This window comes from Ornithorhynchus anatinus, chromosome 5 (genome assembly GCF_004115215.2).
Source record: "Ornithorhynchus anatinus isolate Pmale09 chromosome 5, mOrnAna1.pri.v4, whole genome shotgun sequence".
Lineage (NCBI taxonomy): Eukaryota > Metazoa > Chordata > Mammalia > Monotremata > Ornithorhynchidae > Ornithorhynchus > Ornithorhynchus anatinus.
The window spans coordinates 79,072,419-79,098,876 of NC_041732.1; the positions used below are offsets into that span (position 1 = coordinate 79,072,419).

The following is a 26,458-nucleotide window of genomic DNA, read 5'->3' on the forward strand; positions in this document are numbered from 1 at the left end:
ACTGCCGGCCTGGTTCTTTCCTTCCCTCGTCCATCCCTTTTCTCCCCTTGTGGGTTATCCCCGGGCCAGGGGATCGGGTGTGGAGTAGGTCCAGCCCAGAATCGGCAAGGGAGAGGGGCCGCTTCTGGGATTGGAAGCCAGCGATGGCCCAGGGGTGCCGTTGGAGGAAGGCTGCATCACTCTGCCCCCCTGTTTCTGCTCACCTTCCTGGCACTCGAGCGAGCTGCTCCACTGGCTGGGGCAACAGCTACGAGTGCCTCGCCCAAGTTCTCCACGGCCCCGTGAGTACAGGTACCCTTGGAATCCTAATATAGAGGTAGCAGAAAAGAGATGCAAGGATAAGATCTTCAGGCCAGCGTTTTTGATAACGTTTTCCCATTTACCATGGATGGGCTCGCACAAACCATTTGCAGAATTGAGACTGAAAATTGCCCCTTGCCCTAAATGATCTGGAAGCTTCATGCCAACCCTTTTGTCTGAATTATATAGATTCTAGAAACCAAAGAGTATTGACACCTCAAGAAACTGTAGGTAAAGACAAACCCTCACCGTGTTATCGAGTGGGAACCAAAGTGCTAATCAGATCTTCTCCAAGAGGCTCAGGTGTCTCTGCTTCTGGTTTGCGCTACTTAAAGAAACCCCTTGCTTTTCACTGATTCGTCTTACTCTTGTGTGTGTTTTATGTTACAGTCCAGAAAGAAACCTAATCTCTTCCCCTGCCCCCTCTATTAAGCCAAGCAAGGGGTACCCCTGGATATCATCTGATGCATTAGATCAATAGTTCTTAGCAAACGTTGTCCTTTGCAAAATCTTCTCAAGAGAGAAGCAGCCCAGCCTAGTAGAGTCAGAATAACCTGCGTTCTAGTCCTGGCTCAACCACTTGTCTGCTGTGATCTTGGGCAAGTCATTTAACTTTTTTGCTAGTTACCTCATCTGGAAAATGGGGATGAATTCTGTGAGCCCCATGTGGGACATGGACCGCGTCCAACCTGATTAGCCCCTGTTTACCCCAGTCGTTAGTATAGTGTCTGGTACATAGGAAGCGCTTAACAAATACCATAAAAAGAGTGCACAGAGTGACTCTCGAACATCTGGATCTCAGCATATTTTGTCCTTGATCTTTTGCCTAGTTTACTTGATAGGCTTTTAGCTTATTGGTTTTAGCTCTGCAGTAGAAGGAAGCGGTTCATTTTGGAACCTTAACTGTCCCTTTTCTTCGGGCTCACTTTAGGCGGCTTTTTAAAGAATATTAGTGTAAAAACAGATAACCGTATTTTGCTGTACTGTGCCAATGGCCACTGTCAGTGTTGGCAAAGTATTGTGTGGTTCATGCTCCAGAAGTGTGGATCTGACTTAATAATTGAGGCTTTTTCAGATCCTTCAACAGTGAAGAGATCTTTGAGTGCAGTAAGGGGATTTACCGTGATTTTAATAAGTGGTATTAGTTAAATGCTTACCATGTGTACTAACTGCTGGGTTAGATATGAGATAATCAGGCTGCACATGGAGCTAACAGTCTAAGTTTGAGGGAGAACAGGTATTGAATTCCCATTTTGCAGGTGAGGGAACCTGAGGCGAGTGAAGTGATTTGCCCCAGGTCACACAGCAGACACTGTGGAGCTGGGGCTAGAACTAAGGTCCTCCGCCTCCCAGGCTCATGCTCTTTCCATTGGGCCATGCCACTTGCCTGTGGTGTTTTCCATAATACCCACTTCCTGAAAAATCAGTTTTCTGGCCAGTCTCATTTTTGTGGACTTCAAATCCTTTTAGCCTGCAAATCCATGTTTCGCATCTCTTCAAACCTTTGGTTCATTTCAGTGCAGTTAATTGAGATTTCCCAGGTGATCTGACCGTAAGATGTCTCTTCTCCAAGGACTTGATCAGTCCTGTGAAAGTTGAATGGGCCTAGAGGAAAATTTACATGCAAGAAATCTCAAAAACCTCAGTTACGATGGAGAGTTTGGTGAAGGCAAAAAACGAGCTGTATTCATATATGAGACAGTTCCAAATTATAACTAAAACATTGAACATGCCCCCCCCCCCCATTACATTGTACTTTCCCAAGCGCTTAGTACAGTGCTCAGCACTGAGTAAGCACTCAAATACCATTGACTGATTGTCAAATCTTAGGTAAATGTGAAGGTGGGCTCTCTCCAGACGTGCTTTTCCACAATACAGGTTCCTAGGCTGGTAGTTTATGATGTAGGGCAGCTTGATTTTTACCTCGAACCCTTGATTTAAAGCCTGGAGAGTATTTAATGTTTGGGGTTTTTAGGCCCTATGTTTCTCCATTCCACTGTTTTTCTTTTTTAATGATATTTAAGTGCTTACTATGTGCCAGGGACTATAATAATTATGGTATTTGTTAAGTGCTTACTAGGTGCAGATTACTGTTCTAAGCACTGGGCTAGATTCAGGATAAGAAGATTGTCCCACCTGGGGCTCCCATTTTTTAATCCCCATTTTTGCAGATGAGGTAACTGAGGCACAGAGAAGTGAAGTGACTTGCTCAAGGTCACACAGCGGACACGTGGTGGAGCTGGGATTAGAATCCACGACCTCTGACTCCCAACCCCGGGCTCTTTCCACTAAGCCATGATAAATGCTGGGCTAGCTACAAGCTAATCAGGTTGGAAACAGTCCCTGTCCCACATGAGGCTCACAGTGTTAAACCCCATTTTGCAGATGAGGTAACTGAGGTCCAGTGAAGTAACTTGCCGAGGTCACGCAGCCGGCAAGTAGTGGATCTGGATTAGAACCCAGGTCCTTCTGCCTCCCAGCCCTTTGCTCTGTCCAGTAGACCATGCAGTTCAGTATCCCTTTACTGCTCTGGCAGGAGGAATGTTTTCATCCCACCTCCCAGATGAAGTAAAGTGGAGAGAGGGAATTTGGGGAGCTGTAGGACCAGATGTGGATCTGTTTGGGGCCTGGGTTTTGGCAGTCTTAAAAAGCCCTCACCCCATCACATCCTAGGGCACTTCCCTTTTTTTGTCAGATCGATACAGCACCGTTGTTTGAAAGACCAAATCCCTTTTGATTGGGTCCTGCATATGATTCATATGTTGGGGAAATTTGTCAAATATTGAATATTATTATTAACACCCTCCTCCTTAGAGTACCTCATAACGTGTGACTGGAAACTGTAACTTAAATAGCTCGACTGGAAGACCAGCCTTGGGAGGTTGATTGACTTTAGGGAATTTGAAAAGGCTATGTCTCTTTTTTTTTAATCGCAAGGGACCACATAAATCCAGTAGGAATATTAACGATTTCATTTGGAGTTGTTGGTTTATAGGTTTTGCCCTAATCAAGGTGTAGTAGTTATTGAGCACCCACTGTGTGCAGAGCACCAAACTAAGTATTTGAAAGAGCACAGCAAAATGAGTAGACATACTCCCTGTCCTCTAGGAATTTAAAATCCAGCAGAAACCTAAGAAAATGGTGAGCTGACAGGATTATTGTTCAAACCCCAGGTGTTCTGTGATCCCTCCGAGCGGGTTACTCAGCTCAATTGAGAAAATTGAGGACATAAAATATTCCACAATTAAAAGAAAGTCACAAGATAAAAAATAACAAAAGTTTATTGGTATTTAGTGTTAGGTTGAACTGGATCGTTTTCCCACCGGTTGGGTGGGGGTCATAAGGGTAGCCGAGGAACTCCAACCTGTGTCCTGGCAGGTCATCTCCCTACTTCCCTAACTCTAGTTGTCCACGGAACAAAAAGGCATGCCGTTTAATGTGCCAGACGCTCCAAATGGCCCACTGTTCCGTACTTGATGGTGGCCATAGGTATTTGGAGGAGCCATATATGTAATAATTGCCTTCCTTGACTTCCATGCCGGTTTTTAGAGGTCCAGTGCTCTCCCCTCCTCTTTCCCGCTGCCCAAATGGCCCATCATGAATGCAATACCTAGGAGTCTATTTAAACCTATTTTGAACCTTTTAACGCCTATTTTTTAGTAAAATAGTAGAAGAAATAATGTTTATTGAGCACTTACTGTGTTCATAACACTGTACTGAGTGCTGGTAGAGAATGCACAAGTGGGAGTTAAGTATGGTTCTGTTCCTTGTGGAGCTCACAATCTAAAAGTTTGTCAGTTATATTTATTGAGTACGGTGTACAGAGTCCTGTACTAAGCACTGGGAAGAGTACACTCTAGCAGACACATTCCCTCCCCCAAAACAAGCTTAATGTCTAGAGGAGGAGACAGACTTTGATATAAATAAAATTAGATATGTACACAAGTGCCGTGGGGCTGGGAGCGGGGAATAAATAAATCGGAAGAAGAGATTGGGGAGGCACCTCAGGAGCAGCTAAACACAGCACAGATCTTCAAGACCCAAAACAGGCTCGTCGTCTTGGTGACGATGGAGGATTCAGAGAGCATATTGGGAGTGGTGACCCTCAGGGACAGGAGGGGATGATGATGATGATGGTAGTAAGCACTTACTGTGTGCAAAGCACTGTTCTAAGCGTTGGGGGGATACAAGGTGATCAGCATGTCTCACATGGGGCTCACAGTCTTAATCCCCATTTTCCAGATGAGGCTACTGAAGGATAGAGAAGTTAAGTGACTTGCCCAAAGTCATACAGCTGACAAGTGGCAGAGCTGGGATTAGAACCCATGACCTCTGACTCCCAAGCCCGGGCTCTTTCCACTGAGCCACTCTGGGAGGGCGTAGTTACCGTGAGGCTTTTCCTGGAGGCGATGGAAGAGTCCGAGCAAGTGGGAAGAATTTTTATTCCCACTCTGGTACATACAGAGCTTGCTGGGAGCTAGGACCCTCAGTCAAGGTGGGGAAAGGTGGTGGTTACCACAGCGCTTTTCTCAGCAGCGATGGAAAAAATTCAGAGAGGGTGGGTGACCAGCTCGGCAGCTGTGTGACTGTGGGCAAGTAACTTCTCTGTCCCTCAGTGACCTCATCTGTAACCTGGGGATTAACTGTGAGCCTCACGTGGGACAACTTGATCACCCTGTATCTACCCTAGTGCTGAGAAGTGCTCTGCACATAGTAAGCGCTTAACAAATACCAACATTATTAAACATTATTATTATATCCGAGCTGGCCTGCAAGGAGCATGCCAGGAGACGGGACCCTTGGTGATTGGAGGGAAGGCTGCAGTCACCGTGCTGCTTTTTTTTTGGCGGGTGAAAGCACACTCTCTCAGATCCCTAACTTTCTCTCTAGTAGCCCATTCTGCACTTCTCATCCATAATAATAATAATGTTGGTATTTGTTAAGCGCTTACTATGTGCAGAACACTCTTCTAAGCGCTGGGGTAGATGCAGGGTAATCAGGTTGTGCCACGTGAGGCTCACAGTTAATCCCCATTGTACAGATGAGGGAACTGAGGCCCAGTGAAGTGACTTGCCCACAGTCCCACAGCTGACAAGTGGCAGAGCTGGGATTCGAACCCATGACCTCTGACTCCCAAGCCCGGGCTCTTTCCACTGAGCCACGCTGCTTCCCTGATTAATCGAACTCCTTTGGAACCTTCTCATGAACCAGTCACCTTTGGAGTGTGTATTCCAGGTCGGGTTACTTGTGAACCCCGAGAATGTCCCAGTAGTTTGCGGCTTCCATGCCGTCCCTCCAGATATAGTGCCCCTAAAAGGCCCAGGAAGCATTTGGGATTCAGATAACTTGGGCCAGCTGCTGACATTGGGAGGGAATTCCTCCCCTTCCCCCCCCCAAAAAAGAAAAAACAAAAACAAAACAGCCAGCCCCTCCCCTCAATAGCAGGCACTCCAAATCAGATTCAACAAAGACCTCCCGCTCAGTTACTTGAGCTTTAAACAACTGACCGATACACAACTTAAAGGTTGTCAGGGCACCAGTTTTTCCCTGAATTTCTTTGTCTTTGAAGGTAAAGTTGGTATCCCCAAAATGCCGTATTCATTCATTCAATAGTATTTATTGGGCGCTTACTATGTGCAGAGCACTGTACTAAGCGCTTGGGATGAACAAGTCGGCAACAGATAGAGACGGTCCCTGCCGTTTGACGGGCTTACGGTCTAATCGGGGGAGACGGACAGACAAGAACAATAGCATATACCCGCTAACCATCCATTCTGGAAAGCAGAGTGGCCTAGCGAAAAGAAGAACGTGGAACATAAGAGCTGAAGTGGAATCCCAGTTCTGTCACCGATCCGCTGTATTATCTTGGGCAAGTCTCAACCTCCTGGGTTCTAATCCTGACTCTGCCGCTTGGCTGCGGCATGACCTTGGCTCAGTCCCTTAACTTCTCTGTGCCTGTTAACGTATCTGTAATATGGGGATTAAGACTGCGAGCCCCGTGTGGGACAGGAGCTGTGTCCAACCTGATTAGAGCGTGTCTGCCCCAGTGCTTAGTGCGGTGCCTGGGGCAGAGCTAGTGCTTAACAAATAGTATTACCCCCCCAAAAGCATATCTGCTCCCCCCACTTTAGCTTTTGAATCCCATGTGGGACAGGGATTGCCATGTGGGACAGGGATTGCATCTGATTATCTGTACCTGTGCCAGTGTGTAGCACATGGGTATTTAGTACAGAGGTAATAAATCCCATAATAATTATTATTCTACGTTTAAAGATCACTGAGAAGGAAGAGCATTAGCTTGAGCCTCGGGGGGTGTGGGTATGTTCAACCAGCAGCAGTCTCATACCAGTCGTGTTAGTGTTGGGTTCCTTCTGCTGAAATGGAGTGTGTTGTTTTGACAACCCTGTTCATTTAGCAGAGGTCCACTGCTAAATCAAGCACTTAGGACACTGCTCTGTACGTAGTAAGTGGCCAATAAATACCATCGATGATAAACATGGGCCCATCTACGTGGCGATATTTTATAGAGCTTGGAAACTTTAAAGCCACCGAGAAGCAGGAGTAAGCTATTCATGTCAGTGAGGAATGGACTGAGCTTAATCGGCACGAGACTCTATCTGGTCCATGGAGAGTTCGGCTTTTGGCAGAGTTGCCTTCGCCTTGCCAGGTGGGCGGGGAGAATGCTTGGTTGATGTTGATCCCGTACCTTTTTGGCACACATTATTTCTAGTGGAGAAAAGGAGAGGAATTGATGGCGCTGATCCTTCCTCCTCATTCTCCTCCTTCTTGCCAAGGCAAGATGGGAACTAGGAAAGGAATCTTGCCCCAGGGAAGCTTTTTTTTTAATCCCTCCAGTCACGGCTGATTCATAGGCGTAGACTTCCAGATGGAAATTCAAGACCAGAGTCCCCCAGGTCTAGAACTTCCAGGTGATGGAACTGTAGGAGATCATTTTGTGAGTGCTGAATTAAGAGACTTCATTGTTCACATTCAGCCTTTTCTCCACTGTGGTGGTGTAAAATTGGAGCCAGTTGGAAATCCAGTCGTACACGCTTCCTTCCATTTCAATCAGTCAGATTTATTGAGTGCTTACTGTGTGCAGAGCACTATACTAAGTGCTTGGGAGAGCACAATACAGCAGAATTAGCAGACACGTTCCCTGCCCATAACAAGCTCTTTTTTTTTTTTTTTGGTTGGTATTTGTTAAGCGCTTACTATGTGCAGAGCACTGTTCTAAGCACTGTAGACACGGGGAATCAGGTTGTCCCATGTGGGGCTCACAGTCTTAATCCCCATTTTACAGATGAGGTAACTGAGGCACAGAGAAGTTAAGTGACTTGCCCACAGTCACACAGCAGACAAGTGGCAGAGCTGAGATTTGAACTCATGACCTCTGACTCCAAAGCCCGCTGAGCCACGCTGCTTCTCTTGAGCACCCCAGGACCCTTCATTGATTCTTATTGAAGCCCTTTGGGAGGGAACTGGCTCATGCTCTTCCCCATCACTAGGAGTGTTGTGTGCAAGCTCCAACCTCATTCGCTCAGTTGTATTTATTGAGCATTTACTGTGTGCAGAGTCACTGTACTAAGCACTTCGGAGAGTATAATCCATTGTTGGGTGGAGATTGTCTCTATTTTTTGCTGAATTGTACATTCCAAGCCCTTAGTACAGTGCTCTGCACACAGTAAGCACTCAATAAATATGATTGAATGAAGGATAAACAGGCACATTCCCTGCCCACAACAAGCTTACAGTCTAATAATGGTATTTTTTAAGCGCTTACCATGAGACAAGCACTGGGGTGGATACAAGCAGATCGGCTTGGACGCGGTCCCTGTCCTGCGTTGGGCACCCAGTCTTCATCCCCATTTTACAGTTGAGGTAACTGAGGCACAGTGAAGTGACTTGCCCAAGGCCACACAGCAGACAGGTGGCAGAGCCGGGGTTAGAACCCACGACCCTCTGACTCCCAAGCCCGTGCTCTGTCCGCTCCACCGTGCTGCTAGATGCGGGGAGACAGACATCAATGCAAAGAAATAAATTCCATCTGTGTACGTAAGTGCTGGAGAGTTGTCATGAAGATGGATCTCACAATTCTTTAAAGTTCTTTAAAATTGCAAGTGATTTATCGTGGGAACGATTATTTCAACTGGATGATTGGGCCAGGGAGTATCTGACTGGACGACAATTCTTTTATTGGCAGTGTTAAACTGTGGTATTCGTTAAGCGCTTACTATGTGCAAAGCACTGTTCTAAGCGCTGGGGGATACAAGGTGATCAGGTTGTCCCACGTGGGGCTCACAGTTTTTGAATCCCCATTTGACAGATGAGGTAACTGAGGCACAGAGAAGTTAAGTGACTTGCCCAAGGTCACACAGCTGACTAGCGGCGGAGCCGGGATTAGAACCAGTGACCTCTGACTCCCAAGCCCGCGCTCTGGGTTTTGAGTGGGTCTGTCTTTTAAAAATGGTATTTAATCGCTTACTGTGCGCCAGTCACTGTACTAAGCTCCAGGTTAGAAGCTAAACAGAACCAGTCCATTCTGAAATGCGTTTCCTCCTTGTTTGTAAGGGAGGTGCTTGTGTTAAGACAATTCCCTCCCCGGGGTTCCACTGACCCTCAGGAGGAGCTTCAAAGCTGAGATCAACTAACCGTGGTCCGAGAATGTGGTATGAGAATGCCTGCCAATTTCTGCACTAGGCGAAATGCAAGAGTAGTAGCCTCCCTGATTTTATGTGGATTCTCTGTGCGTGTGTTTTCCTTTCTTCGTATCCCAGAGTCACTGTACGGAGGGGTCAGAGAGGTGTAGTTTGGGCTATAGCTTCTGGAGAGAAGAGACGCTTTGGCAAGTCTTAGAAGTGCGGTTGTTTGTCGTGGTCCGGGGATGGGGACTGAAGGAAAGTTGCCTGGAAACAAATCTCCTACTTGCATTATAAATCTGAGTTCTCTCTATGTGGATCTGGAACTTAAACTCTGTGTAAAGGAAGGTCTGTGTTACGGGAAACCAGGAGGATAGCTTGACCAGGAAACACGTGCTGTCTTTTGCAATTAATCAGTCATATTTATTGTGGGCTTGCTGTGTGCAGAGCACTGTCCTAAACACGTGGGAGAGAACGGTATAATAAAGTTGGTAGACATGGCCCATGCCCACAACGAGCTTACGGCGTGGCTCAGTGGAAGGAGCATGGGCTTGGGAGTCAGAGGTCATGGGTTCTAATCCCCGCTCCGCCACTTGTCAACTGTGTGACTTTGGGCAGGTCACTTAACTTCTCTGGGCCTCGGTTACCTCATCGGTAAAATGGGGATGAAGACTGTGATCCCCATGAGGGACAATCTGATCACCTCGTATCCCCCCAGCACTCAGAACAGTGCTTTGCACATAGTAAGCGCTTAACAAGTACCAAGATTGTTATTATTATTACAGTCTAAAATGTTACCCAGTGGAGAGCTCAGATTGCTGTTTGTTTTAAGAACGCCGTTCCTCTCACCCCAGGGCCTGTTAGGTGGAGATTCTGATTCCCTGGAGTGATGTGCCGTACGGCTTGTCCCTGTAGAAAGGGACTGGTTGAGTTGTGGTGTTTTCACTGTGTGCTAAACGGGAAGTTATGCCGAAGACGGTCTTCAGTGGTGGCGAGCCCTCTGCCATGGTGGGAGAGAGAAGTGCTTATCTGGACATGGAAGAGGGGCTGTTTTGGACGGATTCTTCCTCCCCTGGCCTGTTACACAGCCGTAATGCACTTTAAGAAGCAGCCACAGTCCTCATTGCGCATGTGCAGGAATCCCATGCCCTCTGAATCGCAATAATCAGTTGTCACGGGGGCTTCATTCTTGGAGAGCGCTGCATTGAGGAAAACTCACTTGTACACGTGCCTTGACCAACAGGCGTTTCTTCCAGCGTGCATCCCATCCAGACAGTTATGTGTCCTTGGAAGAACATCCCCTTATTCCCCCAGTAGGGTTTCTTTCAAAAGATGGCAGCCTAGTGAAAACGCGTATGGTGGAAGAACTGACTACCCTTTTTTTCCCCCAAACATTCACTAAGGTATGAAACTTCTGAGCTTAGTTGTGAAAAGGTCTTGAGTGGCTGATGATTTTAAAAAATGGACTTCTTGGTGTAATGCACGATCCCTTGTGACTGCTCCTTGTTCTGGTCTATTTCTGACTTGATCGTGGCAGAGGAAGAGCAGCTCTGTCGGGACTAGACTGTTTGGGAATGTTGATTTTTTTTTTTTAATTTTTTTTTATGGTCACTCCTTCTTGGGGAAAAAAATGAAAACAGGAAGGAAAAAAGGCGATAGCGGTTGACTTTCGTAAGACACTTTATCTCTATTTTGAGTTCTCTGACTTAGAAATAGAATTTCTGCTATAATGTGGTTATTTTGTTCTCAAAGAGCCTTGTATCAGGGGTTGGCTGATTCAGTGGAAGTGAACGGGTTATGGTTTATGGTGTTAGGTGGTTTGGGGTGTCACCCAGGTCCATAACTTAGAAGCAGCAAGGAACAGTGGATGGAGCATGGGTCTGGGACTCAGGTAGTGGGTTCTAATCCTGGTTCCGCCACTTGTCTGCTGGGTGACCTTGGTGAAGTCACTTTGCTTCTCTGGGCCTCAGTTACCTCATCTGCAAAATGGGGATTGAGACTTTGAGCCTCACGTGGGACAGGGACTGTGTCCAACCCAATTTGCTTGTATCCACCCACTGCTTAGAGTGGCTGGCAAATAGTAAGCGCTTAACAAATACCATCATCATCATTATTATTATAAGGCATTGCATTCTTGAAGAACCCTGCGTAAAGGAAAACTCGCATTGTAATACTCCCCCCACGCTCGACACGTCGAACCTGCATGAATGCACACAACGGTGTAGCCTGGAACCGCCTCGTGCTGTGTCCAGAAAGGCTCGCTAACACAACAGTTTACACCCTTGCTACTTATTTTACCGTATTAAATCCCATTACGTTGTAAAAACACCAAGCCCACAAAAGACTGCGCAATACAGGAAAACACAGCCTGGGAAGGGTAGCTGGACCACACCTTGTCCAATGCCAATTCCACGTCCCACGTGTCACCATGTCTTTACCAATTTTGCACGTGTCACCTTGTGTGTTTGCATATCCAGAGCAGATTTGGGCTGTGGGAAGAATGTTCCCAAAGACTTGCACTGCTTCATCCAAATCACAAAATGGAAGCATGGGTTATAGCAGAATTTCAGTTGTAATTATTCTACTAAAGTGTTTTGAAGTTCTTGGTGCGACGGGGCAAGTAAGGTGGTGGTGATGATATTTGTTAAGCGCTTACTATGTGCCAAGCACTGTTCTAAGTGCTAGGGAGGTTACAAGGTAATCAGGTTGTCCCACGTGGGGCTCACAGTCTTAATCCCCATTTTTACAGATGAGGTAAGAAGTGACTTGCCCAAAGTCACACTGCTGCTAAGTGGCCGACCTGGGATTAAAACCCGTCATTGGGCAGGGATTGTCTCTATCTGTTGTCGAATTGTACATTCCAAGAGGTTAGTACAGTGCTCTGCACATAGTAAGCGCTCAATGAGTATATTGAGTGAATGAATTAGAACCCATGACCTCTGACTCCCAAGCCCATGCTCTTTCCCCTGAGCCACATTGCTTCTCTTGGACTAACAAGAGAGTGATAAGCTTCGTTTCCCGTTTTAAAATGGTCTTTTGTTCCATAGATCAGTCGTGGATTTGAAACCCTGAAAGTGGATATAAAAAGACTTCAGCAATGCAGACGATTAAGTGTGTTGTGGTGGGCGATGGTGCCGTTGGTAAGACATGTCTCCTGATCTCCTATACGACAAATAAATTCCCATCGGAATATGTACCAACGGTAAGTCTTCCTCAAAAATACGGACATAACAGAATTTGATTTTTTATATCCTGTGGTTTAACAGGCGTTTTTTCCTTTTAAATGTTTTGGCACCCGTCCTTAAAGATCCCTCAGTGGGATGTTAAGGTTCTTTAGGCGAAAAGCGAAAGTCCCATCAAATTTCCGGGCAGTAATCTGTGTAAATTAATTCAGGAGTCAGCCTTCTAGACGGGAGAAGGGTAATCTTGGTCTTTCAGTGGCCATATGTTGGCAGACGAAGACACAGGAAGATGAGAGAGGGGTGGGGATTTTTGGATTTGAGAGGAAAATGGAGGGGAGTGATAAAACGGGTGGAAATTCCAAGGAGAAGGGGTCCCTTAAAATGAGTGAGGGGGAGGGTCCTGGGTGGAGACTCTCCAGAGCAACAGGGGAACACAGAGGTGGGAAAGACTGTTCCAGGACCTGGGGTTTTGATTCACACTGATTATTAGTTCATTAGTAGGTTGAGTAGTAATTTTTTTTGTCCATAGCTGTTACCTGAATCTGGGGGAAAGGAACCAAGAAGAAGGATTTGAGTGCTAGTTGCAGAGGGGAAGGCATCATCTAAAGGGTTGAGAGCTATTTGCGGTGAGAGGAACAGGCTGTTTGAAGAAACAGGAAGGTGTAAGGTGGAAATGGTGGAGGCCACTGTCCAGGAAGTTGTTCAGGTCGAAGGGGCTGAGGCACACCTAGTCGGTTGGGGTTTGTCCCCGCGAAGACATGGGTTCTCCAACTGTTGGGAGGCACTAGATGAGACCGTGGGTTGAGTTGTGCAGCAGCTCTTGTTTCCAGGCCCAGGTAACTTTGGGGGCCAGTCCAGGAGAGGACGATAGACCCTAGGTGGTGTCTGGGCCAGGTGCTGGGTAAGCACTGTTGGGTGGGTGGTGGAGTCTCTCAAGGGACAGTGCCATGGACTCAGGTCTCAGGAGTGGAGGTGCTCCCAACCATTCTTGGGAGAATTGTCCTGGTAAGAGAGGGGTTTGTCCCAAAGAAGGGGGGAGAGAGTTTTTTGAGGGTTCGGAGCAGGGAGTACACAGTCTCTGAGGGTTGGGGAAAAAGAAACCGTAAGAGGAGAGGGGTTACTCAGGAAGTGGAAGAAGGGATGCTTCTTGATTTAATGGTGTTTGTGTGTGAGAAAGAGAAAACACGTTGCGGGGTGGAGGGGGATTCCAATTCTAAATATCTGTGTCTCTTGGGATTGACCAGTGACCCCTCCCACCCTACAGTTTGGGCAATTAATTTTTGACCTTAAAGTTTTCTGCTTTGGTCCTCTGGGTAGTGTTACAATTGGGGATTTCCTCTTGGTCATTGCCAAGGAAGTTGGAGGATTAAAGATGCAGGAAAAATGGACTGCCTCAGACCTGCCATTTCCTAATATTTATACATTGTGATTTTCAGGTATTCGACAACTATGCAGTGACGGTTATGATTGGTGGGGAGCCATACACCCTTGGATTGTTTGATACTGCAGGTGAGAACTCATGGGGCTTTCTCATGGTATTTGTTGAGGGCTTACTGTGTGTCAGGCACTGTACTAAGCAGTGGGGTAGATACAAGTTAATCAGGTTGGACACGGTCCCTGTCCCACGAGGGACTCAGTCTTAATTCCCATTTTACGGATGAGGTCACTGAAAGGCAGAGAAGTGAAGTGACTTGTCCAAGATCACACAGCAGACAGGTGGCGGAGCCGGGATTAGAACCCGTGTCCTTCTGAGTCCCAGGCCCATGCTCTATCCACTGTCATGCTTTGGATTTAGCCTGTGTTTCTTCTCGGCACTTAAAATCAGTACCTCGGTTCCAGCCAAGGCGGTGACTTAATTTACCCTGTGAAAGTAGGCTACCTGCGGGGTATCAACATTATCTAGTTCAGTCGGTGGTGTATATTGAGCGCTTACTGGGTACGTGTAGTGAATGCCTTTTCGGGGCCTTCTGCTGGACCATGTGCTTTGGTAATCCACTTTGAGCGCCTTTGTGGGAGAACCATGAAGCTAGTTGCAGTCTCGACAGCTTTAGACTAGGCTAACATGTTAGCACAATTTTCCATAATTCATTCCATGTTTACTGAGGGCTTATTGTGTGTGAAGCAGTGTACTAAGCGCTTGGAAGAGTACAGTACAGCAGAGTTGATAGGCAAGTTCCTTGTCCACTATGAGCTCAGAGACTAGAGACAGAGACAGACATTAATTTATATATATACACATATATATATATATATATATATGCACACGTGTGTGTGTGTGTGCTGCCGTGTTGAGGGTGAGGTGAATACACCCAATTCCATCATTTAAAAATCCCCAAATCATTTTACTTAGCACTTCTCAAAACGCATTTCTGGCTTTTGCTTTGGTTTCCATTGTTACATGGAGGTTCTGTGATGGGAAAGAAGCATTTGATTTGGGTCCTCAGCAGTAATTATGTCCATGGGGAGCAGAGCCCCTAAACCCCATTCTCCTATAACCCGGGAAATGTGTTCGTGCAAAACCCGACATTTAGGAAACCTCAGATGGCAGCGCTCCCTGCTTCTGATGCTATGCACCTCGCACTTGTTCACACGTTGTCCTGACACTATTTTGTGCTGTATACAGACACGCTCATGGCGTTGGATGAACGATGCCCAATTCCTCGACAGCGTTCTAACCAAAATGACCGGTGGTAGAACTGAACCCCCTTTGATTTCTATTATTGAATTATTTTTGTTTCTTGTGAAAGCCAGTGAGTGATGGGCCAGTCAGCTGGCTGTTTGGAACTCAGGTATATTTATTTGGTCACTGCCCTGTTTGAGAGAACCGAAGGACTATTTCTTTTAATCCTTCCAAGGAAAGGACTAAGTGAATGAAAACAGGAAGAAGCCAAGCCTTTTTAGATTAGTAAAGAGTGTGGAACTCATTCTACTTTATGAAGAGGATTTAGTAAAAATGCCATTTTCCTTTTGGAACAGAGGTCAGCCAAGGAATTCAGACTTTTGAAATGTCTTATAGAAGGACGTGATGTATTTACAAGTTTTGTCCTTTCGTGACATCGATGGCTGAGAAACAGCAGGCCTAGTGGAAAGAGCTTGAGCCTAGAAGTCAGAGGACCAGGGTTCTAATCCTGACTCTGCCAATTGTTTGCTGCGCGACCTTGGTCAAGTCACTTACCTTCTCTGTGCCTCAGGTTCCTCGTCTTTAAAATGGGGATTCAATACCTTTTCTCCCTCCTGCTTAAGACTGTGAAGCCCCCACGTGGGGCAGGTCCTGTGTCTGACCTCATTAACTGGTACCTACCTCAGCTCTTAGAACAGTGTTTAACACCTAGTAAGTGCTTAACCAGTACCATAAAACAAAATCAAAGGCTCACTGTCACAGTTAGACCAGGTCATAGGAGAAGACCAGTATGTGGATTCTATAAAATGCTTAGTCGCTTTTCTTCTTTTACAAACTTTAATCACCAGTCTTTTTCGATCGATGAAAGTTGTCATGTTTTATAAGAAGTTAAGTTTTAAGGGCAACAAAGTGTTAGGTCCAACACCTTTTTGTTACCTCTGCCATCATCACTCTTGTCCCTTTCTGCTTTCCACCACCCCCTCCCCCAACCACCAAACTCATATCCCGCTCTATTTCGGGCCGGAATGGCTTTGTGTTTTCAAGTGGCGTAGGAGCGAAACCCGGCCATTTGGAACCTGAACCCATACATTATTGAGGTCCGATCTTTCAGGCCAGGCAGAGCCCACGCTCAGAGGAGAAATGGAGTACAGTGCTCTGCACACAGCAGGCCCTCAGTGAAATCCATTGATTTGATCGATGCGTGTTAGCCCCTGGTCTCCCGCTTCTAGTGCTCCGGCAGCAAGAGATGCGTGTGCGCTCTCCCTTTTCCAGCGCTTCTGGCTGCTGGCCCAGGGAATTAGAGGCTGGATAGCATTCCCAGATCGGTTCAAAAAGTAACTCCAGTGAAAGGAGGTCATGCAAGGAGAAAGAAGTGCACATGCCTGGGGCCGGGACTGAGCCCTGGGGGTTTGGAGCCCAGTAAAATTAGCACTGTGGGTTTCAGGCGGGGGCTGCACACCCTTAAAATAGTATTAACGGTAATATTCCAGTTCCTTCTCAGAGACTTATGTTATTGAGTTCCCAGGCCAATTCCAACAGGAACCAAATCCCTGTGTCAAGCTGTGCGTTTAAACTCAAAAAAATTTATGAGCTTGCAAACCTTTCACCAGTTCTTCCCATATTGGTTTGGTTTTTATTAAAACTTGTATTTGCCCAGGTTTTTTTTTTTCTTTTTTTCTTTTTTGAGGCTTGGCCCAGGTTTCAGGTGTTGGTCCTTGTGCTGGTCCTGAATTTTCCTCGTGTACTTGGACGTTTAATTCCACACTTTTGTGATAATTACTTGCACTGTTTTGTTTTTTTTTCCAGAACATATGGTTTATTGTATTAACTATAAAAAGCAGAAGGGTTTCCATGCTGCCATGGAGGGAAAGTGTTGCCTTAGTAATTGTAGCCTTTTGTCCGTTCAGCAAATACAGCCGTAATCGGTAGTTGAATCTAGATCTTAGGTTGTAAGGGAGCACACTTTTATAAAAGTTGTTGACGGTGTTCAGCCAAAGCATTTCTTGGAAACGTCTTAAGGCAGCACACCTAAGCTGATGGCTGGGTGGGGGTCTCAGGAATTCCTTGCTAGGAGAGGATTAAAATTCAGTTCTGATGTAGAAATATTTCTCTATCCCTGCAGGACAGGAAGATTATGACAGATTACGGCCTCTCAGCTACCCACAGACCGATGTGTTCCTCGTCTGTTTCTCAGTGGTCTCTCCCTCCTCATTTGAAAATGTGAAAGAAAAGGTGGGTCAGTTTTTTTTGGTATCGTCGTCCGGTTTCTCCTCAAGCTCCAAGTGACCCCGGTGAAATTTTGCTATCTGGCGGGCCAGGGGGGATTGATAGGTGCCAGGCAGTCAAGCGTGCGGAACAACTACAAGTCAGGGCAGTTGTGGGGAGTTGGGGGGTGGGGTGCAGTCACACAGGGGGTTCCGAGTCCCCCCGGAAAACCTCCCAAGCTGGGGACTAATTAGTCTTTTGTGTCTTGGTCTAGTGGGTACCTGAGATCACTCACCATTGTCCAAAGACTCCTTTCCTGCTTGTTGGGACCCAAATTGATCTCCGAGATGACCCCTCCACTATCGAAAAACTTGCCAAGAACAAACAGAAGCCCATCACTCCGGAGACCGCTGAAAAGCTGGCTCGTGACCTGAAGGCGGTCAAATACGTGGAGTGTTCTGCGCTCACACAGGTGAGAATTGATTGGGACCATCAGGCGCGCGTCTCTTTTACAATGCAGCGATCGATAAAGATTCCGAGGGCATGTCATTTGTGTGGACCTGTTTCCCTGTAAACGGTCCCCACCTGGACTTCTAAATAGCTGGGGAGAAAGAAGGAAAGTTCCAGGTTTAGAGACTGCCAGAGGCGTACCCCATTTTAAGTGGGGAGGATCTGATATTGAGGGGTTGGCGTTTTTGTGGATGTGGGGGGATAAGGGCATGTAGGACGGTGAGTAAACATCTGTCACCTATTAAATGGTCGCCTGTGTGTTAGGTACAAGTAAAACAGGACTTGTTAAGGATGTAGGGTGACCACGATACAGTCCAGGCACACATTTGAGACCAGAACTTAAGTCCATACCCAATGGACCGCACATTTTCCCCTCACAAAACCAGATCTTTTCTTGACATACTTGCTAGGTTAAAAGCAGTTCTGTTTTGGATGTCAGGGAGTGAATGGACAAGCGCAGATCCGTGTGGGGATTCTGTCTCTGCTCCTCAGCCCTCTCTCCCAAAGATACCCCGCTTAATGCTTCCATACCCAGGCATTAGTTTTGCATGCCCCTGTGTTGTGCTCCCGGGCAGCCGGTTTGTCATATTCCCTTCTCTTATTTTGGCAAAGTTTTCCTTGCTTCTTACATTGCCTTGGAACTTCATTGTATTGCACTCTCCCAAGTGACCTACCCATAGTAAGTGCTCAATAAATACCGCTGATGATGGTGTCTCTTGGAGTTGCTCAGTAGTGGGGGATACTTATGGAAAGAGCAAAAGGCAATCAATTGTGGAATGGACAGTATTGCCCACTCCCAAGTGCCCCGCACACAATAAGTGCTCAATAAATACCACTGTTGATGGTGATGATGATGGAGTTGCTTAGTAGTGGGGGCATTTGTGGAATGAGCAGAAGGCAATCAATCATTTGTGGAATGGCAAGCAGAGCCTCAGATGTAGAAGTTGTAGTGAAAATATGTGGAAGATGCTGTACCTTCATGTTCCAGTTGGAGGTTTAATCACTTCTCCTGCATTATTTAAAGTCTTCTTGGATCATGGAGCGATTGATGCCGTAATTTAACTGATCCATAGAAAACCAGTACTTTGTCACTCGTGCCTTGATGGCCTGGCCAGTGTGCTGAGTTGCCGCTCTTTCCTGGGTTGGGATGGATGGTAATAATTATATATTATATAATAATTGGGATATTTAAGCACTTACAGCCAGGCGCTGTACTAAGCACTGAGGTGGATACAAGCCAATCAGGTTGGACACAGTCCTTGTTTCAAATGGGGCCCACAGTCGTTCATCCAATCAGTTTTGTTATTGAGCTCTTACTTTGTGCAGAGCACTGTACTAAGTGCTTGGGCGAGTTCAATATAACAGTAAACAGACACATTCCCTGCCCACTACGAGCTTACATTCTAGAGGGGGAGACAGACAATTTAATATAATGTTCAGCTATGTACATACGTGCAGTGGAGCTGGGAGGGAAGATGAATAAAGGGAGCAAGTCAGGGTGACGCAGAAGGGGGAGAAAAGGAAAGGAGGGGCTTAGGGAAGGCCTCTTGGAGGAGATGTGCCTTCGATAAGACTTTGAAGCGGCGGAGAGTAATTGTCAGATGCAGGTAAGATAACTGAGGCCCGGAGGTGAAGTGACTTGCCCAAGGTCACTTAGGAGAAAAGTGGCAGGATTAGAACCCAAGTCCTTCTGATTCCCAGGCCCCTGCTCCATCCACTAGGACACACTACTTTTAGAAAGCAGGCTTGCATTTTCTTCTTTCTTTTATCTATCAAGAGTTAGTCCTTCCTTTTCCAGGTCATTGCTCTGTTGGGTCTCTAACGTAGGTTCTTCCTGTTAGAGAATATATCCTAGCAAGGTGTCCCATAATCCTAATGCACTTCTGCTGTACGGTCACGGTTGATATCGGCAGCAGTCATGTTGGCGAAGCAGCAAGGCCTGGTGGAGAAAACCAGAGTCCCGAGGACCCGGGTTTTAATCCCGGCTCCGTCACTTGCCTGCTGTTTGACCGTGGGCAAGTCACTTAACTTCTCTGTACCTTAGTTTCTGCAGCTTTCAAATAGCGATGAAATACCTATTCTCCCTCCCCTTAGACTGTGAGTCCCATGTGGGTCGGGCACTGCCTGACCTGATTATCTTGTAGCCATCCTTAGTGCTTAATACACTGTTTGGCACATAGCGCGAAACAAGTGCTACACATTTTGAAAAAAAAAAAAAATTTGGCCGCAGGGCCCGAATCAGTCCCTTTTTAATAAGATATTTTGTCTAAAATAGTCAATGAAATTTCTTTTCGACTCATTTTTTCTTGACATTTCTGTAACCAGATAGCTGGTGTGCCTTCAACTGATTTGTTCCTGGGCACCAGTAGTTGGCATTGTTTGTGCAGGTGATTGTCTTCGGGGGCTGTGCTGACCACCTCCGGGAGCAATAGAGGCGCAATCAGAGAGTAGTACCAGGCCCATTTTAGGCCTGCCGGATTAAGGCCATCTTGCCCCGTCCCTCAATCAATCAACAATATTTGAGCGCTTATATGCAGAGCACTGTACAGTGCACTTGGGAGAATACAAGAGAATTAGCAGAGCCCTTCCCTGCCCATAATGGTCATACGGTCTCCCCTTGAAGGAGTTGGGGACGGGGATCAACTGTAAGTGGAAGCATTCAAAACAACAGACACGGTCTACAGAGGTGAAGTTTGGGAGTTATATTAGAGTATTTTATAATATTTTAGACTATATGGCAAAATTTGAAATTCTGTAGCACTTTGATATGCAGGTGATGAAACAAAAATCCTTAGAGGGTACATTTTTCTTGCCAAAAGGCTCTGAAGATTGTGGCAGTGGAAAGTTGCAAGGAGCGGCCACAGTTTTCCCTTATGCTTTTTTTCCCCTGACTCTTCCAGCCGGTCCCTCCTCTTGTCACCCCTGTGCCCTTGTATCCCTCTCCCTCCCACACACAGGGCTTCTAAACACAAAGTCGGGGTTGAAGCAGGATGAATTCCCAATTCCTTTAGAGACCCGAACTTTGTTTTGCCTCTGCATATGGTTAACTGAATAAGCTAATTTCCCCTTTTAAGGATGCCTCAGACTTCCAGCCCACCTTTTTCCACTTTGCTTTTCAACCTCCGTATTCTATTCAACCTTTTTTTTCCCCCCTCCCCTTTCCCCCCTACCTTCCCTTCACTAAGCAGTAGTCTTTTGTTCAGAGAAAGGTACCTTTTGTTGGTGCTTGTTATAAAGGAGGCTTTTTTTTTTTAAAGCCCTAAACGATCAGTAGTATATATTGAATGCTTACTCTGGGCAGAGCACTTGGAAAAGAGCAGCGTGACTCAGAGGAAAGAGCACTGGGAGTCAGGACCTGGGTTCTAATCCAGTTGCCTGCTCTGTGACCCTGGACAAGTCACTTCACTTCTCTATGCCTCAGTTTCCTCATCTGTCAGGGGAATTCAGTCCCTGTTCTCCCTCCTATGTGGACTGTGAGCCCCATGTGGGGCGGAGATTGGGTCCAACCTGACTAACCTGTATCTATCCCGGGACTTAGAACAGTGCTTGACACAGTAAGCGCTTGACAAATATAATAATAATGATGAGGATAAAAAAGATATAATTCAATTAGTAGGCCTGATTCCACCCCTCAAGGAGCTTACAGTCTAGTAGAGGACTACTAAATTCCAGGTAGGAGGAAGCAATTGATTATAAAGATATGTGTGTAAGAGAGCTTGGGTGATTGGATGGGGAGGGGCGGGGGGGTGGGGGTGGGGTCAGAGTTCCAAAGTTGCTTCAAGGGCAGTTGAGTGGGAACGGGGAGGGCAGATGAGAAGTAGCAGAGTCCAACCTGCAGGTGTTGGGAAAGGGGTTGCATTGGCACAGAGCTGAGCTCTGTGGAGTTTGGATCAGGTCCAGGGTGGCACCCCAGCCCTTTTCTGTTCAGAGGGATTTTGGCCGCAGCATGGCAGCTTAGGCATGTCTGCTCATCTGGGCACTGCACCTGCCCAGTTACTCCCCGGTGACTGCCAACTTGAACCGGTTTGCCCCACCGCATGCCAATGTCCCCTGCAAGCTGACCCCGACGCCCGGTCTGGCCAGGGTACACGTCTGGCTGGAACTCGCATACAGCACTCCAGGTCCTGAGCCTCGGTCCGCTCTCCCTTCCATTCCCCCTCCCTTCCTTTCCCCTTTTCCCCTTTTCCCCTTTTCCCCTTTTCCCCTTTTCCCCTTTTCCCCTTCCCTTTTCCCTTTTCCCTTCCCTTCCCTTTTCCCTTTTCCCTTCCCTTTTCCCTTCCCCTCCTTCTTCCCCTTCCCCTTCCCTTATGGAGCGGAAGCCTCACCTGTGGCCGAGTGGGAAGCTTTTGTGCCGCTTTAACTTCTGCTTGCCAATGGTTTTGCCCTTGAAGGGTTTGGAGAGAGAGGCCATTTGGGGACCTGGAGGGGTTTCGTGGGCAGCAATTTTGAGGGGGGAACCGCTCTTGAAGCTCTTTTGAAATCAGTTTTGCTTGGGACGAAGCTGGCTGGGCTCTGAAGAAAGTGAATAAAACTCTTGGGGTGGGGTGGGGGGATGTAAATCCATTCCTCATATGTGCAACTTCACTCTAGAAGACTTAGTTGAGTTCAGATCACTGCATCTGAAGCCCAGGCATGCGGCTTTCAGGCAACCCTTTTGCCAGAGTTTCCGGGTAGCGGCTATAGATCTGAGAAAAATATTTCTATCCAGTGCAAGATTTGAGCTCTGACCTCCCAACCCCTAACTGCTTGCTTTAATGCTGAAACTCACTCTAATGCCTTTCTTTCTGCCTTATGATTTGGAGGGAAATTTTATCTACTTGTAGTAACATTTTTGAATAACTGAAGTTTGGGCTGTTTCTAGAGTCTGCTTTACTAACCATTTCTGAGTAGTTCCTACTTAACACGCTTTGGGGGTTTCTTTGGGAAAGATCGGTTGACTCGGACAATTCGTGTTTCCATTGACACTAGAAACAAACAGCCTATCCATCAGTTGGTTGTTTCTAGCCTTCAGTTATTCAGGGGCTGAATTCACATAAGCTGGAAGTTGTAATTAACACGGGAATGATTTGTTACTCATTTGGTAGTATTTATTGGGCGCTCACTATGTGCAGAGCGCTGTAATTAGTATCTTTGATACAGGCAAAATGAGTCCCCAGGGGAATTTATCATATCGGAAGGTGCTTAGTTACACCTAAGGTGCGTTTGTATACCAGGCCTCCGTTACACCCTTCCACTTTGGAACCATTTTATCTGAAATGGTCTCAGCGATTTCCCTGAAAAGCGCGCTTCTTTCCGCGTTTGCTCTTTCTGTGCTAAATCAGTCTTCAAAGGGAAAATCATTCTCCCGTCGCCCACCCTCTGAAATTTCATTACCTGATTTTGAAGCCCTAAACGGTCCGCACCTCCTGGTTAGCCTCTCTTCCGATTAACTGAAGAAAACCCGCTTCGTGGCTTCTCTGAACTCAGCCCCCTTTAACCCTGAGTGCTGTTTGTACCTGCTTATCTCTTTCTAATCCTCTAACCTGGCTGCTGTTCTCTTCCCTCCCCTCTGTCTTGTAGAGAGGTCTGAAGAATGTGTTTGATGAGGCTATCCTAGCTGCCCTCGAGCCTCCGGAAACTCAGCCCAAAAGGAAGTGCTGTATATTCTAAACTGTTCTCTCCTTCCCCTCTTTGCCGCTGCTTCCTGCCCCACTACTGTAGACTCTCCATTTGAAACACAAAAGAATAAAACCATCCTGTTTGAAAGCCTCTGCGTCTTTTTACTCAACTCCCCCTAGAGCAACCTCTGTATTAGTTTCCCGGTTGGCCATGCAGCCGAGTGAAACACCGTTGTCCAACTCTATACTCTTTAGGTTGCTAGATGCTCAGAGCTTTATGGTTTGGTTCCTGGAAAAGAGGCTTGGGTGTGTCACTCTAAGCATTCCCTCCCCACCCGCCCCCCCCAGCAAGAGGAAAGAAACAGAAAACCTAACCCTCCAGCTCTTTATTTCCAGCTGGGAGAATTAAGGCCCACATCTCATTTTATACCTGTGACCCTGTTGTTAATTGTATTTGCATGAGAAACCTGCATTGAAAAGGTGACCCGCAAGTAATGCTGTAATGTGAAGGATTCTTTTTCTGGTTCTCATTTGTGCAGTGAGACTTTGTGTTGCTATTGCTTTGGCTGTGTGTGCTGCAGTGGAATATTTGTCATAACACCCCGGTGTGGGGGAGAAGGAAGTATTGATGTATCTGCTACTGCTTTACAAAAGCATTTGTTAAACTGACTTTTAAGAGCACCCGTGGAACTCCATTTTAACGGTTGAATTAAGGTTTGTTAATGTTGAAGCTGTGACGCTGCTGCCTTTCTATTTTTGCGCTTCTGGTTCTGTTGTTGTGAGGGAAAATATACGATTGTAGTTTCCTTAAAGTTTGGAAATTAAAAGAATGGCACTTGTTTGTATAAAAGCCTGATGAAGCTTTATTCCTGTCGCTCCGACTGGCTTCATATCTTTTTTTATTTTTTGAGGTGGGGAGTGTGTGCGTGTGTATGTGTGTGATTGTGTGAGTATAAAAGGTTCTCACCTCGCTTCTCTGTGTGTTTCTTGGACTCACCCACGCCCAGCTTCTGACTTGTCCCTGGCTATTTCTGATATATGGTGTTTATAGAAGGGGGACGACTCACTCCTAGCTAAATCTCGCGTGATAAATCTTCCCCGGTGGCCGAATTCATCTTCGCTCGCCGGTCTCCCAGCACGCTCCCCCGCCCCCCGGCCGGGACCCCCTGAGCTCTCTGGTCCCGGTCCACGTCCAGCTGTTTCATCGGAATACAGCGCCACCGCACTCTCTCGTTCGTACGTGAAATGTTTTAGCCGCCCATTACAAAACCCACATTGACGGAGCAGATGACACACGTGCTTGTTTGCTTCTCGGGGCATAGAGTGGTCTGCAAACAGCATTCTCAAAGCATCACTGTTTCTTCTGAATCTCTGCTCCTCTGCTCCAGGACTGCGGAGCCTTACTGTACACCAGTTGGATACGGACAATTACTTCCTTGAGGTTCTGGGTGGTGTCACTGTTACGATTCTTTGTTCACCAATTTTGGTGGCTTAATTGTTTTTTTTTTTTTTCTCCTCGCTGCCCCCCTCCCCACCCAATCATTATTATTATTCTTTATTTTGCCTAATCCTTATTATGCAGAAAATCAGACCGGCCCTTTTTTCTCTTTGCCCCCTTTCAGAAAGGCCTAAAGAATGTATTTGACGAGGCGATATTGGCTGCCCTGGAGCCTCCGGAACCGAAGAAGAGTCGCAGGTGTGTGCTGCTATGAACGTCTCTCCAGAGTCCCCTCTGCAAAGCTGGTGTCGGCATCCTACTAAAAGCAATGTCTAAATCAAAACTAAAGATTCAAAATTAAAAATTTGTTTTTTGCAATAATGACAAATGCCCTGCCACCCACCCCACACTCCTAGTGTGAAGTTCATTGGTTCCCCAGTCTCTCCCCCCACCCCCGAAGCAAAACTTGGTATGCTAGTTAATTTTGAGTAATTATGTATTGTCAGGAATATCTGATCAGTACTAGTTTTTTTTTATTTTGTTTACTGTTCTAAGGTTTTTGTCTTTTTTTTTTTTTTTTTTTTGGTTTGTGTAAAAGCATGGCATGCTCTTCATGACTGTAACAGACTAATTCTAGGCTTATTGAAGCTACTCTTCAGGGCCAACCTGGCAAGTAACTTTCTGGGGGGAGGGCAGGGGGGATTTTTTTTCTGTTGTCATTTATTCCATTAGTTAATGGATATTCTTTGTGCGGGGTGGCGAAGGAGATGGATTTCGTTTCCCAGACCTGGTTCAGAAAAGATATTTCCCCATGCGGTGCTCTGTAGGAAGGAGCGTAGAAAATGTTAAACTCCCTATAAAATGTTGTATCCACCCTCTGAAAAGATCCAGTGTTCACTTAAACCACTGGTTGTAGGTGGGCTACGTCCCGCCCCACCTATCCCTCTTGCGGGGTGAACAGTCTCCCGAGACTGTGATTTTAAGGAAATTGTTTTGGCAGCTGCCGATTCTTGGGATGAATTTTCACCTCTTCATCAACATTTGAGTAAAAACACTGCAGCTCTCCAGTACACCAAATAGGTTCTAGTTAAAAAAAAAAAAAAACAAACAAAAAACCAAAACCAAAAAAAAACCCAAGCACCCCCACTTTACTCCACGGTGGACTTGCCGTGATGGAGCATAAAATATTGGCTGTGACATACCTATGGAACCTGGTGTGTGGGAGCCAGATTAGGAGAGAAGGTAGGCAGGTCCCTGAAGTGAGTGTCATGGCCCGTGTCCTCTGGCGAGTAGGGGACAGGAACCTACTTCATTAGGGAGTGAGGGCAAGGAGGCAAGGGGGAGTTTTTGTGACATCACAGGGACCAGTCATGGGAATTCCCCCTCTCTACATTTTTGCATATAAGAAAAAGAACCCCATTTGTGACTAGTACTGTACAGATCTTGAAAAACTTTAGTGCAGACTCCAGTGTTACTTGGGATTTTACTGAAAGGTTTTTTGGTTGGCAGTTTCTGCTTTAAAAAAAAAATAAAATAAAAAAAAATTAGGAAATCTTTTCCATCTTCCCAAATCCTAATTTACTTAGTTCCATTAGTATTGAAATGATGCTTTTTCATATCTCCATTCTTTGTATATGCATTCTTTTCAAATGTATTAAACATGAAATACCTTCACAAGCCCGCCTGAGGGTAATTATTTCCCCACCCCCACCCCACCCCGCCTTTCCCCTTTCAGGTTGTATGAAGACTCAGAAATTTGACTGACTTTGAGACTAGTTTCAAGTTCTGATTAGTTTGGAAAGGTTAAAAACTTTTATTTTTTATGTTAAGTGCTTACTATGTGTCAAACACTTTTCCAACTGTTGTGCGTAGATATAAGATAATCAGGACCCACATGGGGCTCACAGTTTAAGTAGGAGGAAGGACAGGGATTGAATGCCCATAGTATAGTTGAGGAAACCGAGGCA

The 26,458-nt window shown here is 46.3% G+C and overlaps 1 protein-coding gene across 3 annotated transcripts in view; it reads left to right on the top strand.

The window, feature by feature from the left end:
• CDC42 (cell division cycle 42) overlaps window positions 1-26,168 on the top strand; it is a 49,178-nt gene extending 23,010 nt beyond the window's left edge. For 2 of the 3 annotated variants that reach the window (XM_029064873.2, XM_029064874.1), the window contains exons 2-6: window positions 11,987-12,141; window positions 13,558-13,630; window positions 16,864-16,973; window positions 17,221-17,418; window positions 24,676-26,168. In XM_029064873.2, the coding sequence (XP_028920706.1) occupies window positions 12,037-12,141; window positions 13,558-13,630; window positions 16,864-16,973; window positions 17,221-17,418; window positions 24,676-24,765 (576 nt within the window). In that variant the 5' untranslated portion in view covers window positions 11,987-12,036 and the 3' untranslated portion in view covers window positions 24,766-26,168. Of the gene's footprint in view, window positions 1-11,986; window positions 12,142-13,557; window positions 13,631-16,863; window positions 16,974-17,220; window positions 17,419-23,015; window positions 23,205-24,675 lie in introns of those variants that run through there. The other variant, XM_029064875.2, reaches the window with a different exon arrangement.
• Window positions 26,169-26,458: the final 290 nt, after the last annotated feature.